Source organism: Biomphalaria glabrata, chromosome 15 (assembly GCF_947242115.1).
Source record: "Biomphalaria glabrata chromosome 15, xgBioGlab47.1, whole genome shotgun sequence".
NCBI lineage: Eukaryota > Metazoa > Mollusca > Gastropoda > Planorbidae > Biomphalaria > Biomphalaria glabrata.
The window spans coordinates 13,130,591-13,149,111 of NC_074725.1; the positions used below are offsets into that span (position 1 = coordinate 13,130,591).

General features: G+C 33.0%; 1 protein-coding gene across 2 annotated transcripts; it reads right to left on the reverse strand.

The window, feature by feature from the left end:
• Positions 1 to 3,773: 3,773 nt before the first annotated feature.
• Positions 3,774 to 16,947, reverse strand: LOC106061176 (uncharacterized). 2 transcript variants are annotated; one of them, XM_056012414.1, is made up of 5 exons: positions 16,471 to 16,947; positions 13,360 to 13,509; positions 11,277 to 11,455; positions 10,452 to 10,587; positions 3,774 to 5,456 (listed from the first exon to the last, which is right to left on the reverse strand). In XM_056012414.1, exons 1-5 carry the CDS (start codon positions 16,539 to 16,541, stop codon positions 5,147 to 5,149), a joined length of 846 nt encoding a protein of 281 aa, XP_055868389.1. In that variant the 5' UTR covers positions 16,542 to 16,947; the 3' UTR covers positions 3,774 to 5,146. The 2 variants fall into 2 exon arrangements, with proteins under 2 accessions (XP_055868389.1, XP_055868388.1); XM_056012413.1 differs by having other exon boundaries at positions 13,360 to 13,512; positions 16,471 to 16,946.
• Positions 16,948 to 18,521: the final 1,574 nt, after the last annotated feature.

Genomic DNA, 18,521 nt, shown 5'->3' on the forward strand with positions numbered 1-18,521 from the left:
GTTTGAAAACGTAGAAACGTTTAAATATTTAGGAAGCCTGTGATACATTCCAACAATGACTTAATGTCAGAAGTAAAGGAACGACTAGCGGCAGGCAACACACAACACACACTTAAAAACAAACTTATATCTAAGACAAAGACAACCATTTACAAAACCATCATCAGACCTGTAGTCATATATGCAATCGAAACTTGGACGCTGACAAAAATAAAACACAGAAAATCTGCTAAACACTTGGGAAAGAAAAATCCTCAGAAAAATGTATGGTGCCTTACATGAAGAAACTGGATGGAGGATTCGCACCAATCAGGAAATATACCAGCTACATATAGACACCTCCAAAGTGACGGAAATAAAAGAGAACATATTACGTTGGGGGGCAGGTCACCTCGAAAGAATTGTAGAGAACAGAGGAGCAAAAATTTTCCACTGGCGAAAACCAAAAGGCAGGCGCCCCAAAGGCAGACCACGAGTACGGTGGCTTGATGACGTAGAGGCAGATCTACAACAGCTAAAAGTTCGGGCATGGAGACATAAGCACAGGATAGATCAGAATGGAGAGATGTGTAAAAGCAGGCCAGGGCCACTGGGATAGATCGTCGGTGACGAACTTTTCACGGTCCTTGGTCAAGTGTTATGATTAGAAAATGTAATACTCAGAAAGACACAAAGATAAAGGCACTTTTCTTGATCTATATGCTTGGACAAATTTGTACAAATGCTCCTTCTTCATTAATGCTATGGCATGGAATGGGTTGTCTTGAGTCAGCCAGGAAAACCAATGACTTGGCAGAATTTAAGCCATTGATTAACATGCATGACTAGATTGACCTAGGGATACGCGTAGGACGTAATCGTCTTTGTTTAGAAGTAACGTCTGTATTTTATAAGATTAGATAAGATTTGTAATTCTCGCATGCAATATTATATTATTGTGAATCGAGTTGGAATAAGACAAGGCTGCCTACTCTCACCAACACTTTTCAATATCTTCCTTGAAAGGACAATAGAAGAGGCTCTCGAGGGATATGAAGGTACTGTAAGCATTGGAGGAAGAAGAATTACTAACTTGCGCTTCGCGGATGACATAGATGGCCTAGCAAGGACAGAACATCTAGCTGACTTGGTGATGTACATAGACCAAACTTCCGCAGCAGAAGTGAAATGCAAATCAATGAGGAAAAAGAATAACAAATTATGACTAATAGCCAACAGGGCATTAAATGGGCATCGGCATTGAAGGTGAAAAGCTGACTAGTGTCAGTAGTTTCAAATACATCGGAACTATAGTCTCAGATGAGGGAACGAAACCTAAACAACTGGCCCAAATTGCATAGTCCACAGCAGCACTTGCAAAACTCAAAATAATATGGAAAGACAAAGGCATAACCCTAGACACCAAATCAGACTGATGCGATCCATGGTTATGGCCACATTCTTATATGCTTGCGAGTCTTGGACGCTGACTACAGAGTTAGAGAGGAGATCCTAGCAATGGAATTGAGATTCTACTGAAGTATATTAGGTATCACATTTAAAGACCGCATCACAAACGAAGAGATTAGAGATAATGCTACTACAGCGTGAAGTCTGTCTTCCACTCTTCATTAGAAATATTAGTAACAAAGTCACTTGTTTTCCCACTCTTCATTAGAAATATTAGTAACAAAGTCACTTGTTTTCCCACTCTTCATTAGAAATATTAGTAACAAAGTCACTTGTTTTCCCACTCTTCATTAGAAATAGTTACGAAGTCACTTTCAATGTCCTTCCAGGAACATAAACATTTCTTCCTTAAGATCACATATTCTTCTCAATACCTTGCCCGTGCTAAACTGGCGAATACTACTGTGGTACCAAACATCAGAATGTTTTGTTTCCACATCTTCAAGTACTTTCCTGAACTGCCTGTGGTTAAGACTTCTAGCTCTGATAAGTTTGATCACTGAGATAATTGGGTCAATAATATGTTTGATATTTAATGCAGTTTAGAGTTTATGATTAAGATATTGTTCTTTAATTTATTTTTCTCAGTCCATCACTTGTTACACTTGCCGTTTTGTTCATGCCAGGTCCACACTTTCAAAAGTTCTTCAGAGTATTGAGTAAATACTGGCCTGAGATTGTCTGAATGTTTTGAAATAAGAATAATCTTCGTTTACTTTTAACTTTATAAAATGACTTGTAGGGACACTGTTTCTTAAGCCTCTTCTTCATAAGTGACAAGAGTCAGAAGTTACAATAATTTATACAGATATTTATAATTATTTATTTCTAATAGATTTGCATGTTTATATGTTCCGTAATTAGCCCATCCCTGGACTAAGATACAGGTTACACACCTCTGTTAAATTACCATCTCAATAAAATAAATCCCACACAACTCCCTTTTGTAGACACTGCGCCCACCCTTATGAAACCGTAAACCATGCCCCTTCCAAATCCACCTTAGGCAGACCCTACTACCACTCTACCCCAACATAACCAACACCCTGTATGACAGTGGTGAACAACTGAAGAAAACAGCGCACTATTTTTCCTTGGCACAGTCTGCAAAAGAGCTGACAGCTCAGTAGCAAAAAGCTGGCTAGATAGGTGAGGTAGATGAACTGTCTTTGTTTTGAGATGTTTCGTGTGTTCCTCAAATCTCAAGCTAGAAGGCGGGGGTGGACTGGCAGGGTTCAAACCAGGGACCACCAAAAACAAAACGACAAGAAAACCATTTTTAAGGAGGCAAAGGCATGAGGAACTCTACCACCCATTCTGTCATTTCAGAAATACAAATGCTTATAGTTACGACTTCAACACTACAGTCCGTTGCTTTCTAAACACTAATGGCACGCAGAATGAGTTGTAACGAGTGATTCCTGGCTGTCCTCCTTCAGACCACGGCATTTTTACCATTTAACTGTTAGAGAACTGAGATAATCTAATAGCCTATTCTTTTTAGAAAGATAATTTTCTAAAGTTGAATGTAAGTTAATAACACGCTAAGTGTTACTTAAACAACATAACACATTCATCTTAAAAAAATCAACTAGGTAATTAATCACTGATAATTATTTTGTTTTTATACCTACAAGGGAAATTAATTCTTCAGTATTATCTTATCTTATAAAAATACGGACGTTACTTCAAAGAAGAAATTCAGAGATATGGCTAAATAAAATGTAAAGTTTTGTCCCGTAAGATAATAGTACACGTTACGTTAAACTCAAATTCTCGGATCAAGTTGAAACTTGAAACAATTATTTAGTGTATGGTACATAGCAACAACAACAAAAAAATAAATAAATAAATGAGTCCATCAATTATTGGTAATCAATTATTTCTGTGATATCAAAGCAAGGGAAATAGCTTCATTATTAAGCGATATAGTTGTAAACGCTGAGTTCTTCCCCTTAGATAAGCTTTCTTGAAAAGTCTTTTTGTCTTTCTTGTTCTATTCATTTATTTGAATAATTCACAATTGCAAGGAGTCTTTCCAGTGAGATTAACACAATCATTTATCTAGTATTTTACATGTGTATGTTTCAAAACATTCTTACACTGACACAAGACCATGGAGCCAAATGTTCATGTACTTCTATTTAGTGAATAGAAATTATCAAGTTACTTTAGTTCTATTAATCAACATTAACAACCAAAATGCTAGGGCTCATTTTCTATTCCCTCCCCCTTTCCCCCCCCCCCCCCCCCACAATTTTTCCTTTCACCCATGAGTGCAATTGAGGGGGAAAAAGGTGATATAAATGACTAAAAGTATCAACTTGCAGTGAAATATTTTTATTGTTCTAATTTTTTAAAATTGAATTTTAAAGAAAACAATATTAACTCAATAGATATTATTTCAAACTTTGTTTTTAGAATGACCATAGGCATTTTTATTTTTGCAATAAATAATATTTAAAACAATATAAACATCCTTTGGACTAAACAAATGGATGTGAAAATTACTTAGAAACACAACTCTATGTTTATATCAAGTAGATTAAGATGTTTTTTAAGACCTTGTAGTATTCATAAGCATTTTCTGCATAGGTGAAAGCAAGTATGTACATATATTACAATATCCAAGACATCATCTGTCAGAGATTTGAGCCACCATGTTGTATTAGAGTAGAACAAAATTGATATAATGTATGAGCAAAATTAAGTCAAACAATTCTGATGAAATGAGATGATCTTTTTCAAAAAAAAAAGAAAAAAAAGAATGAAAAATTCTGATTGCCTTACATACTTTTTCAATCTCTGGGATAAACAAATGTAATTCAAGATTTTCTTTCCTAGTTCTTACTTTGCATATTAGAAACACAGCTTCAAGACTGACATAGGACTATTGAGATTCAAGGACAAACAGGGACAAAGGAATGGGGTCACTAGTGTTTGCTGATCTATGTCCTAGAATTCTCTTAAAATTTGGTTACTGAAATGATCAATTGTAATAATATTCAAGTTTTTAAAAAATAATTATTGCAGACATCATTGTGAACAAAAAATGTCATCGTACAGCTAAACACAGTTCTCTTATCACTTTCACAGACTCCAGTACATGGTAATAGAAAAAAATAATATTTGTACAATTCTTATCTAAAGGTTAAAAAAAATATAAGGCAACAGTGAATCATTTATATTAAATTAGCATAATATCCCATGATATTTTTAAAGCCAGCAAATTTACCCCTAAATAACTTACGAACAAATAAAAAAACATGTTTCATTAAAGTATCAAGCATACACACAAACATAAAACATTGTAGATTTGTTTCCATAACAGTAAGAGCTGGAAAGAATGCTATTTTTAGTTCCCAGAACTAGCCTTCATTTGGCAGTTACTTAGGTGGACTCTACAGGGCATGAAAGAGGTTGTTTATGTAGCTCCTGGCGGCACAAAAAGAGACTGACACCAAAAGTTGGTCAAGTCTGGAGCAAAAAAGAAATGGACTGAACAGGACATTTGACTATGAAAAGCGATTGCTGGCGGTGAATAGCTCACATTAGAAGTAGATCTAGATTAAGTCACTCTCATCACAAGTGAGTTTTAAAAAAAATAATATCAATTTAAAGAGTCCAAAGAAAGGAAAAACAGCTAGCATACAAACATTTTCATTTGTCACTAACTAGTCCATCATTTTCATGAGCTTCAAGCTTTGTAATTGGCCAACTGTGTGGGTGTCATATATTGAACCACAAAGAATGGTCTCTTCATGTTCAGATCTTCTACAAAGGAATCTATTGGCTGCTTGTAGATGTCGCTCTTCATTCCTAAAATTCCTTCTCTTGGAAAGGGTCCAGGAACTAAGAAGGATTCCAGTACCTGCAATGAGTAGTCCAACAGTGAGGCCTCAGGATGAATGGCATGGACAAGCAGACTTTTATGAGCATCTTTTGCTTTGTAATGCCTGGCCAATATTAGTGCATCAGCTACATTTTTTCCACCTCCTAACTTTATCCTGTCAAAAGTGAATTTGAAAAATATAAAAATGAATTGTTTTGTCTTGTGTGAAAAAAAAAAAAAAGAATTTCATGATGAACAAGAAGTTGTTTTCATTCTAAATAAATATAGTGCAACCAAGTGGAACATTCATGATAAAGAAATTTGTATCTTGCTGTGTGCATAGTCCATATCTCCTTTTCATTGGTAAATCAAGGAAGGGGAATAGGGTATCAAAACATAACTTGGTAACTAAAACCTACAATTAGAATAAGTGAGACAACATACTTGAGAAGGTCAATAAGAAAATAAAAATAGCATAGCTGTAATTGAAACTAGATCTCTTAAAATGTCAACTTCTTCAAAACATTATGTAAAAAAGTAACACTAGATAGTCTAGCCAGCTTCATCCTGATTGCTCAACACTTTATCAATAATCACTCAACATAAAAAACAAAAAACATTCAAAAATACATTATGGACAACAATATCTTTTTGTAATGCTGATTTTATTACTGTATTTTTTTTACAGGCAAGAAAGTTGAGGGATCTCCGCACATTAAACATTGATACAGCTAAAATTAAACTTCATAAGTGGTACATACAAAAATTGAGGATGTTTATCTTATCTTATCTTATCTTATATAATACAGACGTTACTTCAAAAAAGAAGATGATTACGTTCTACGCGTCATGCATTTAGTCATGCATATTAACCAATGACTTAAATTCTGCCAAGTCACTGGTTTTCCTGGCTAGCTCAGGCAACCCATTCCATGCTCTAATAGCACTAGGGAAGAAGGAGTATTTGTACAAATTTGTCCTAGCATATGGGACGAGGAATGTGCCTTTATCTTTGTGTCTTTCAGAGTATTTTATTAAATTTTGTTTTTGTATTTGAAGATTATGGTTCAGTGTTTTATGTATGATTGCTACTTTACTTTTGAGCCTTCTGTCCTGAAGGCTTTCTAAATTTAGTGATTTTACTAAAGGTGTTACTCTAGTCAAATGTGAATATTCGTTTGTTATGAATCTCACTGCTCTATTTTGTGTCTGTTCCAGTTTCTTAATGTTTTCTTGAGTTGAGGGGTCCCAAACGGAGGATGCATATTCTATTATTGGCCTAACCAAGGTTAAGTAACATTTTAGTTTTATGTTCTTATTTGATTTATAGAAATTTCTTTTAATAAATCCTAATGCTTTGTTTGATTTTTTTGTAGTTTCATCAATATGTGGATTCCATGATAGTTTTTCATTTATTATAACACCTAGGTATTTTGCGTTTTTAGTCTGTGATACTGGTTTGCCATGAATAAGATAAGTGGAATTAATTTGTTTTAGTTTTTTTGTTACTCTTAACAACTGACATTTTTCTGGGTGGAAAGACATGCTCCAATTTGATTCCCATTTCTGTAATTCATCTAATTCTCTTTGTAAAATATCTGTGTCTTGTGTTGTTTTTATTGTTCTATATATTATGCAATCGTCTGCAAATAATCTGACTTTTGTTCCTGAACTAATGCAATTTGGTAAATCATTTATGTAAATTAAAAATAGTAGTGGACCCAAGACTGTACCTTGAGGTACACCTGAGTTTACTGTTATCGGTGTTGATTTAGAGCCATTTATTATTACAGTTTGTTCTCTCCCTATCAGAAAGTCTTTAATCCACTGATGCAGTGGACCATTAATGCCGAAATATTTTAATTTTTTAAGCAAACTATGGTGGTGAACTTTGTCAAAAGCCTTAGAAAAATCTAGTAAGATAGCATCTATTTGTTCACTATTATCTAAACCTTTTGAAAAATCATCAATTAGTCCTATTAGTTGTGTTTCACATGATCTATATTTCCTAAAGCCATGTTGGTATGGTGTGAGGACATTATGTTTGTCTAAGTGGTTTATGATGTTGCTACATATTATGTGTTCTAGGATTTTACATGTGATGCTGGTAAGTGATACTGGTCTGTAGTTCCCTGGGTCAGATTTTTCTCCTTTTTTAAATAGGGGGGTGACATTAGCTTCTTTCCAGTCCTTTGGTACTCTGCCCTGGTTAAGTGAAGCCTGAAAGAGTATTTTGAACACTGGGGCTAGCTCATTACTTAGTTCTTTGAGTAATCTAGCTGGAATACCATCAGGTCCAGAAGCTTTATTTGGTTTGGTGTTGGCTAATAGTTTTTGAATTCCATTTTCTTGTACGTACTATATCTTCTATGTTGTCTACTTGGTTCAAATTCAGTAATATGTCTTTGTCTCCTGGGGCTGAGAATGCTGATGCAAAGTATTTGTTTAGAATGTTTGCTTTAGTTTCATTATCATTATGTATTATGTTATGTTCATCTTTTAATGGCGCTACACCTGTTGTTTCCATTTTCTTAGATTTAATGTATGACCATAGGTTTTTGTTGTTATCTTTAGATATTACATTGTTTATGTATTCACTCTGCAGCTGTCTGCTTACTTTTTGGGTTAAGTGTTTAATTTTTATATACTTTTTGTAAACTCTTTCTGCATTAGTTTCTTTAAATTTTCTATAGAGGTTTTCCTTCTGTTTACAAAGCTTCTTTAGTCTATTATTAAACCAGCATTTATTTATTTTGTTTGATGTGTATTTAGTTGGTATATGATTTTCTATTATGCTTTTAAGATGGTTTTTAATGAAATTCCAGAGGTCATCGACTGGTTGGTTAATGTCTTTTTCTAATAAGAATGTTTGTTGAAAGTTTAGTGCAGCTTGGTGTAGTTGTGTTAGGTTACATTTATTCCAGAGTAAGATTTTTCTTTTGGGTTTTGTATTGGCTACTGCTTTTATCTGACTGTGTATTTTTATGATCTCATGGTCTGATAGACCAGGGATAATTTCATAATCAACTACTAATCCAGGTCTGTTGGTTAAGAAGAGATCTAATGTGTTGTTTAATCTAGTTGGCTTTTTAATGATTTGATCTAAACTTAGGTTGTGTAAAGTTTCTATGAAAAGCTCATTTATGTCCTTAAGGTTTTGGTGTTTATCTATGGTTAGTGTTTTCCAATTTATATCAGGTAGGTTGAAATCACCCATAATCCAAAAAACTGCATTTTTATTTGTCTCTTTAAGTGTAGTAATCTGATTACATAGTTCCTGCATGTATTCTAAACTAGAATTTGGTGGTCTGTAAATGCTGCCTATTATTAGGGATGTTGAGGTGGTATTAATTTTACAAAATGTTGATTCTACATTTTTTGAGTTAGGTAAGGTAATTTCTTCTGCTATAAGAGTGTTTTTTATTGCTAAAAGAACTCCTCCATGATTATCAGCCCTATCTTTTCTAAAAATTTCATAATTACTATTGAAAATTTCTGCATTATAAATTTCAGGATGCAGCCAAGTTTCTGTTCCTGCAATTATGTCTGGTTTCTCACATTCTAATAAAATTTCTAAGTCTGCTGTTTTGTTCCTAATGCTTTGAAAATTTATAACTAAGGTTTTAAGGTATTTTGGTATTACTTCTTTAGTAGGTTTGTTTAGTGAGGCTGTTGTATTAATTTTAGTAGATTTAGGTTTAACAGGAGTGGATCTGGCTAGTGGTTGGTGAGTTTGGTTCGGGATGGTGTTTAGGATGTTGTATGGGTTAGAAGTGTCCGCATCAAAGGAATCAAACAGTCCTGATGTAAACTGAGGTAACCCACACGGTACACAGTGCCATGATGCGTCTTTGTTGCCTAAGGCATAATACACAGGTGTATTCATATGGAGACATGATGCATGGTACCATTCATCGCAGGTGTCACATTGAATGGCTTTCTGTTTCAGGGTGCATATTTTTTTGCAGATGTTGCATCTATCTTTAGATCTAGGCCCTGGATTTGACTCTACATCTCCTGCCATTAATATTAACAGTGATAGGTATTTATTTCTGCTGTGTCTGATTGAGAACTTCCATTTGTGATGGGTAATCTTCTTTAATGTTATAGATGTGTATGTTAGGTTATTTTTGAAGTTGCATTGTTCTAAAGTGTGATGATTGATTATGACTGTTGTTTCCTTTTTAAGTTTAGTTGTTGACAAAGGTAGATCTAGTTCTGTGTTCAGCTAGTGTGCATTTGGTGATTATTAGGATAAATAGCCAGAGCAATTTCATGATGACTGTTCTTGATTTTAGTTTTTAAAGGAGTCTAGTCTAAATCTAGTTTAAGGTTTACAATGCCTAAGTTAAGTCTAAATCTAAAGTGAAAGCTAGTTTACAATGACAATTAAATCAAATCAAATGGTTTATTAAATTCAAAATGTGGACCTAGACTAGATCTAATTCTAGATCAATATATTTACGTGTATAACTAACTACATAGAATATTACTATTAGTTATTATTAGTAGTATTAGTAGATGATTAGTAGATCTAAAGCCTTAATTAAAGTCTAAGTCTAACACTAGACAGACTAAATCTAAAATCTAAGGATATAATAATAAATTTATAGACTAGATCTAATAAATTATAAGGATTAGTGAGACAAAATAGTCCTAAGCTAAGAATTGTTAATTTGAATTAATTAGTAGAAAAAATGCTGAATTAAGTTAAATATATAATTTAAAGATATTAGTTTATTAGTTAAATAGCTTTTTTAATGAATTTGGTTTGATTTAATACAACAAAACGAAAAATTTAACTCATCTCTGATTACAGTAAACAGGGAGCAGCCATCTTGCCAAGAGCGCGTAACTCTTTATTCTAAATCTAGTTTAAGGTTTACAATGCCTAAGTTAAAAAATACATATATTTAAGTCCTTACTGATTTACATTTACATAAAATGTATATAAAGTCCCATAGCTAAATATCCCATACATCAAATATCAACTATCCATCCATTCCTAAGATAATTAAAACACTAGATATATAATTTGAAATATCAATGCTTCATGTTCTTAAAAGTCAGCTCATTACAATATACATTTCTAAGCCCTTATGATTGACTCAATGACTGATGTTTAAAGTAATACCAAAAAAAAATTGCTGAAAAAAAAAACCCTTCTTACTTCAAATAGTCTCTGATAAATCCACTAACTCGTCTTTTTTCATGAACAGCAGTAAATGACAAAACTGTTTTATCAGTGCTCATTGTGCGTATATCATGTGCAAATGCCAGAAAAGCTCCGAATGCATAAGTACTTCCTGTGCAATAAAATAAATACACAATCAATTAAAAGAAACAAAATATATAGTTTGTAAACTTCACCCAATTTTGTAAACAGATTAAAAAAAAAGATGGTCATAGAAAAAATACATATATTTAAGTCCTTACTGATTTACATTTACATAAAATGTATATAAAGTCCCATAGCTAAATATCCCATACATCAAATATCAACTATCCATCCATTCCTAAGATAATTAAAACACTAGATATATAATTTGAAATATCAATGCTTCATGTTCTTAAAAGTCAGCTCATTACAATATACATTTCTAAGCCCTTATGATTGACTCAATGACTGATAATCACTAAAGCTACAAGTCAACAACCATCAACAAAATTAGGACACTTAATTGATGTTGGATCAAGTAATGATAGAACAAAATAATACAGCATGAGAAAAACAGTTGTTTGATTTTCAGTGATTATTTTTTTTGCAATATTTAAAAATTGATTTGAGTTTTATTTGGTAAAGGAAATTTTACTTATTGAAAAACACTATTGCATGTTGTTAACATGTCATCATTACTAATGAAAAGTACTTTTGAAAATCTAGTTTTCAACATGCTCAAAAAAAGGAAAATAAATGACATTGTTAAAAATCACTAGCTTCTTCCTGGTGCTCACAAAAACAGACATTTTATGACTTACAGTAGCATCAACTTACCATTTAAAATAGCAAGTGTTGGCATCGGAAACAACAGAATTCTATGAAGTAACCTTTTAGCATCATGGATGAATGTCACAAGGTCTTCTGGTGATAGAGTTTCCATATATTTCAGGTCAAGCCCATTACTGTAAAACTTGCTATTGCCAATTGTAGCAAGAGCCAAACAAGACTTGTTACTAAAAATAAAAAGGGAATTATTAGCACAAATACATCCTTAATTTACTATAAAATAATAGTTGCCTAGATGACCATTATTTAATAATTTTATAAAGAAATGTGGATGAAGTGGGTAATTTAATGTTGAAAATGTTATTTAAACATTGATTTTTTAACAAATATTTTTAAAAAATCTGTTTTGTGTTTAGAAAGCTAACATTATAAAGAATAGAAAACAAGGTTTACAGTAATTAATTATATCTGCAAAATGTCACAAGGCTTCAAATATAAATTTTAGTATAAATATAATTTTTGGATAAATGAGAGTTAAAATGATGTGCTGAAAACCTTTTTTTTTTCAGAATTGAGTGGTACCTAGTTATCTAAAGACTAAACTAGCAATCAACAACCCTTAAAAAATAATGGCTGGGACAGATGAAGTAAGACTCACCATTTCTGATACTAGGGTTCAGGCTCAGGGCCTAAGGTTTATTTGCGGCACCTTTAAGACAAGCCCAACAATGGCCAAAGAAATACTTAGCAATGTGGCTCCCTTACAACTAAAGAGAGGATGCTACTAGTTGTCACATAAGAGAGTGACAAAAGAAGCTACCTACGACTACCCAAATCTATATTTGTAAAACAGTGGAGAGAAAAGAACTCCATTAAAATGGGGTCATTTCTACACATCATTATTATTTGACAAAAAAGATGGTCTCTCCACTGACCAGGTATCAATTAATCTATTTTGTAAATGCCCTCTGTGTAGAAGATAGGCTACCCCACAAATAAACCTGACCCTTGTAGGACAGGATGGAACCACCAAGAGGCATACGTCCACCTCCCAATCAGATGCCATCTATAGATAAATCAATGGGTCAAGGTATGGGGCCCTAATAGACTACCTGGACTAAACCAGACAAGCTCTCTGGTCCATACAGCTTCAACACTAGGTTCATTGATGCTGAATTAACAGGGATAAATAGGGCATTTGAGGCTATTAGAGCCTGAATGCTCAAAAAAGAAACCAGCACTACCACAATTACTGACTCTTGTTATAGTCTACTATCTGTAAGTGGCGGTAGGGAGCATCACCCGCAATAGAAGAGGCACTCAGCACAGCAGATAACATCTGCTGATTTACTAGAGTTGTCATTTTTTTTGGAGTGGATGCCCTCACATTGCAGCATTCTCCCAAAAGAGGGCACATTGGCAGCTATGAGTCTCAAAGCATCAAGCAGGTTTTTACAGGCAACAGCAGAAATCTAAGCAAAGTGGTTAAAATCTTGGGAGGAATCAGAAAGGGCCCATGGCATCTGGCAGTATATGCGTAACCAAGATCGTGATGATCCAAGGTAGCAGTTTATGAGCTCAGACCAGTCAATTATTGTCTTGTGTCATGTTGGGGCATATTTTGCCTGGTTTTGTCCGAACCATGACTCCCGATACTGTCACTTATGCTGGACATCCTAGTTTCTTGCCAGAGCACTACGGGAGGACTAGTCCTTCCTGCTCTGTTCCCAATTGGAGTAAATCTCAGATATTTTGAATTTTTAATTATATTAATGAGATCTGTAATACTAATCCATATAAGAAAAAACAATTAATTGATACAACCATGTTACATGATCAGCAAACAGCTTTCAGCAAGATACAGCACAAGGAAAAAAAAAGGAATATATACGTCTTAAAATTTTGTTCAAAACTTAGACGAAACTTAGAATGGATGATTAGTCCATTGCAAAACAATTTGCTAGCAAAAGATTGTCCAAGTAATCTTGAATGTTTAGAAAATAAATAGATTAAATATAATGTAAAACCTTTTTAAAATTCATTTTCTTATTACAAGTTATAATTTATATATAGCTCTAAATGCAATATTTAATGAAGCTATAATATAAGTTCAAAACATTTTGGAATTTACCTCTCAACAGAATCCAGTAAAACATTCATGTTTTTAACAAAGTTGCCATCCATCACATTCTTGTCCATATGAAGTAATGCAATATTGTTGATGTACTGTAGTTTGAAGCCAGAATCTGTATTTTGACATTGTGCTTGTGCATGTATGTTGCTACTGTTGAAAAAGTGCATGAGCATACAGATATCATCTGATTAATTTCATAATAATGAATCTCATATAAATGTTACACATCTGTAAATTACTAATCAAAAGCATTGGACAGCTGAGATCATTATTATTTGTATTACTTGCAGTAATTAATTACATTGGATGTGGATGCTTACTACTAACAATGCATTAAACATGGAATGTTAAAAAATTAAAAAAGGTTGTAAAATGATGATAAAGTCATTTTTAAACAATATTATTAGTACAGTAGTCTCTAATTATTTATTATGAAATCCTTCTCTTGCTATTTATTAAGAAATCCTAAGTCAGTAGTTCTGAATTTGAGTTTTAAAGTAGGCTTGTTTATAATCAATTGAATTTCAAACTAATTTTGTTTTAATCTTAGACTTTTTATTAGTAATAGAACCTTCATAATAACTTTTAAATAGCAGCTACAAGAGTATAAGAATATATAATTTGGTAAGCTGTATGCATATTTTAAATAGAAATAAAGAAAAATAATACATCCTGCAGTAAAAATGCAGTGACACATTCATATCTGTGACATAATTTATCCATTTTTACTACAGTTTAGATACAAAACAACTAACTTCACTCCATCAGTCTCATAAGGTAAACAAATTGACCTTAGGCTTATTATACTATAATAATGCACTTTGATTCGAGTTACACTAATGACATAAAAAGCCTTTATGACTCAGTTAAATTCAATAAATTTGTTAACAATACTGCCACAGTTGGCCTTATTTCAGGAGATTAAATTCAATTGAAGACTTTACAAACTGGGGCACTGACAACTTTTTAGAACAGAAAGTCACAAAAGCTAATAAAAAATCATAGATTTCAGAAGGAACAAAGAACTGATACATAAACTGCAGATAAACAAGTCAACTCTTGTACAAATATCTGGGTATCATTGTTGACAACAAACTTTCATGGGAAGACCCCCTTGAAACGTAAAGAAAATTGCACAGTGGCTATTTTCCTATATATACTTAATAGCTTTAACTACATAAAAGAAGATCTGGATCATTTTTACTGTGCAACAATGCAAAATGTGATAACTTGTAGGCAAGGCAACATTTCATCTAAACTGTTGCGCTGCTTAGAAAACCTTATAAAAATAAAGAGCATAAAAAAAACCATTCACAATAAAATGTTTAAAAACTAATTTTTTGAACAAAAACTCCATCATAACTAAGTCAAGTCATCATTAAGTGGTTGACTTCTGTCAATTAAGACTAAACCGAACAGTCAAAAACTCATTAGCTCCTTACTGGGTCAGACTGTATCAGCGCTACCCGTCAAGACCTCTTGTGTGTTCTGTCTGTTATATTTATGTGTGTATGTTTTTACTTGAGAAAAAGAGTCCTTTTATTCACAACAAAATTCCTAAAGTCTTAGTTTTAAATATTGTCTTCAAATGTGTTGTATATTACTTTAAAATTTGGTATTTTAAACTGATCTCAAAATCAATCAAAAATAAATGCAAATGATTGTATAAATGGTGAATCTCAACTGATGACAAAAGTTATACTAGATCTACTATTAGTACTATCTAGAATTTACTAGATCTAATCTAGAATAGAATATATAGTAGTTTATTTATTTCGGACATTACATGAATTCGGACATTCGCTGTTTTTGTGGTCATTAAATAATTATTTTAATATCTATTATAAAACTAGCGCGCTGTATAATGTGCTTGTCCATTTTCCAATGATTCTGAACAATTTCCTTCCATTTAGCTGTCTTCTTATGTAAGAAAAACGAATTTCAAATGTGTAAGTCAGGTTGTTGTTTTTTCCTATGTTACCCGGATGACTTTACCTCTTCCTAGGGTTAAGACTATATTTTTTGATTGGCTAAGTCTATACTAATGAGCCTGGCAATATTTATTCTGTTTTTAGAGCTGATTTATTTGATTTATAAGCCAAGTTGTCTGATTCCATACAAATAAAAAATTAATGGGGTGTCCGAATTAAATTACGATTTTATTACCAAAATTTATTTCGGACAGCCAGTTTTGGACATCAATAAAAAATGATCTTATATTATATTTGTTCGTTTGTTGTTGTTTTTTTAATATAGAATAAATTGGCAAATGTTTGGAGTGAGCTTGGTACATTGAATGAAGTTAAATGCTTAGATCTAGACCTACTAGAGATAGATCTAGATTAATATAGAGAGAATATAGAGGATTCAGTTAGGCAAGAATGGCTATCCTAACCTGTACTATATTACAAAAGATCATCTGACATCTGTATTAGAAATGTATTAAATTAATAAACAAAAAACACAAACATTCAACACACATCTAATCATGCAAACAATTCAAACATAAAATAAGTCTAAAAGTCGGTATGAAGTCACTATCCCAGTGACCTAATTTTGGTAGAAAAAGTGTGTTCATATTTTTACTTTTGTGTTCGTATTTTTATGCATAATTCCAAAACATCTTAATGATTTAATGTGAGGGATTATGCCTGGGGATCTTAAAATTTAGTTAATGTTAGTAAAGAATTAAAATATGAGTTTATTGAGGCCTAAATATAGAGACTGTCCGAAATAAATAATGTCCGGAATCAAATAATGTGGGTCAAATTTGTCCGAATTAAATGAAAACATGCAGCCTCTTTGACCTTAAATATAATAACAAATATAGTTTAGGGGTACAAATATAAGTAGTCATCCTTATTCTCCTTAAACTAAACTTTCTAAAGAAGATTTTGATACTTCATTTTCTTTTCTATGTCGAACCATTGTCAAATAATGCGCTGTCAAAGTCAAACTTTCAAATTTGGGCCTATAGGTGTCCGAATAGCATAAACTACTCTAGATCGATCTATTATTATAGTAAATTATACTTAATACTATTATCATAATTATCTAGAATCTAGATCTAGAACTAATCTAGACTAGATGTAGATCTATATTTTTTACCATGCGAAAATCCATGGCTGTCGGCAATGTCGCATAGGCATTAATCGTTGCATTAATCTTCCAAGCAACATTTTTTTTTCTATTTTTAAAACTTTACTTTATGAGACTCTATCGTAGATCAGAATCTAGGGAAGTCACTACTAGAACACTAGCTAAGTAGATCTAGATCTAGCTATAGATGTAGTCAATGTAGAATAGAAGTAGAGTAGACTATAGACTCTCTCAACTCTCTGTAGAGTAGAGTCTACATTAAATTTATTTCTAGAATCTATATAATATTTAATATTACTAAGTCTTCCAAGTCGTATGACTAGAATAGATCTATATTATCTGATCTATCTGAGTAGATCTATAAGATATCAAAAGTTGCATTCATCTAGAATTTAGTCTATAGTCTAGATCTAGATTCTATTTACTAGACCATCTAATAAATCTGATAGGCCTATGTCTATGTCACCTATGTAAAAAAAATGTTATTTACAAGTTACAAGTTCGTTGACGAAGGTCAAGGACAACTAATATTGACTAACCAACAGATAGATATATCTTCTAGGTCTTGACAATTCTGCCAGATTTTTCAAACTATTAAACCAACTGCAATCTATAATGTAAATCAAGCGGCCTTAGGCGTATGTGTGTATTTTATCTTATCTTATATGATACAGAAGTCACTTCAAAAAAGATGATTACGTCCTACGCGTCATGCATTTAGTCATGCATATATTAACCAATGACTTAAATTCTGCCAAGTCACTGGTTTTCCTGGCTAGCTCAGGCAACCCATTCCATGCAAATAGTAATAGCACAAGGCACTAGGGAAGAAAGAGCATTTGTACAAATTTGTCCTAGCATATGGAACGAGGAATGTGCCTTTATCTTTGTGTCTTTCTGAGTATTTTTAGCGGCCCCCGAAAGGGGAAAAGACGCCATTAGTTTTGTGCGAAATGTCTGTCCGTCTGTCCGTCCGTCCCGTTTAGATCTCGTAAACTACAAGAGATTGAAAATCCGACTTCACAATATTTTAGACCATTCAAAGTTCTGATGCAACGGCTACTTTTTTTTTTCCTGAAAGCGAAAATTCTAATTTTTAAAATTAATTATGCAAGCAGTTTTTTATAAGAAAAAGCTAATTAGTATGCATTATATGTTAGACATAATTTAAGACGAATAGTAATCTTATAAACATCATTTTCGTGAACATTTTTTCTATATAGCGGAAATTTTTTTTTTTTTTTTTTTTTTTTTTTTGAGGATTCGAATATGAGATTGAGCCTTTTTCAAAACAATTAACTTATTTAGTTCGAACCGAATGTCCCGGGTTCGAATCCTGGTGAAGACTGGGATTTTCAACTTCTGAGTCTACCCAGCTCTAATGGGTACCTGACATTAGTTGGGGAAAAGCAAAGGCGGTTGGTCGTTGTGCTGGCTACATGACACCCTCGTTAACCGTAAGTCACAAAAACAGATGAACTTTACATCATCTGCCCTATAGACCACAAACTAGTTAGGCCAGGTTCACATCTAACTTTACATTCACTTTCACGTATCCTTTGATCTGCGGGACGGTTGGGGCACTACACAAGATCTGTTAACCTTCTTTCTCCATTCTTATCTCTCATTTGTCTTTGATATAATTTCATTCGGATTTTCTTTCTGAAAATATTAAAGCCTACCTGGATGGACCACTGGTCGTGCGGTTTGCGCGCTGGACTGTCATTTGGATTTATCGACGATCGAAGGTTCAAACCCTGCCTGCTCCCATCCCCCGTCGTCCTGCGGGAGGTTTGGACTAGGAAGTAAACTATCTTCAACTCTGAAGGATTATCCGAATTATGTAAAACATTTTACTTCGGGGGCCGATTTTGAGTTTGTGTTTCCACACAAACTGTCTTTTGTAACCTTGTTTTAAATTTTGTTTTTGTATTTGAAGATTATGGTTCATTGTTTTATATACTTTACCTACTACTTTACTTTAAGTCTTCTATCCTGAAGGCTTTCTATATTTAGTGATTTTACTAAAGGTGTTACTCTAGTCAAATGTGAATATATTC

Bases quoted from the DNA above. Each gene is read 5' to 3' on its own strand.
- LOC106061176 (XM_056012413.1), bottom strand. From the start codon at position 16,541: ATGTTGCTTGGAAGATTAATGCAACGATTAATGCCTATGCGACATTGC. The intron at 11,456-13,359 runs GTAAATTCCAAA...TTTTATTTTTAG, and splicing joins TTACTGGATTCTGTTGAGAG to TAACAAGTCTTGTTTGGCTC. The intron at 5,457-10,451 runs GTAAGAAGGGTT...CACTTTTGACAG, and splicing joins TTTATCAGAGACTATTTGAA to GATAAAGTTAGGAGGTGGAA.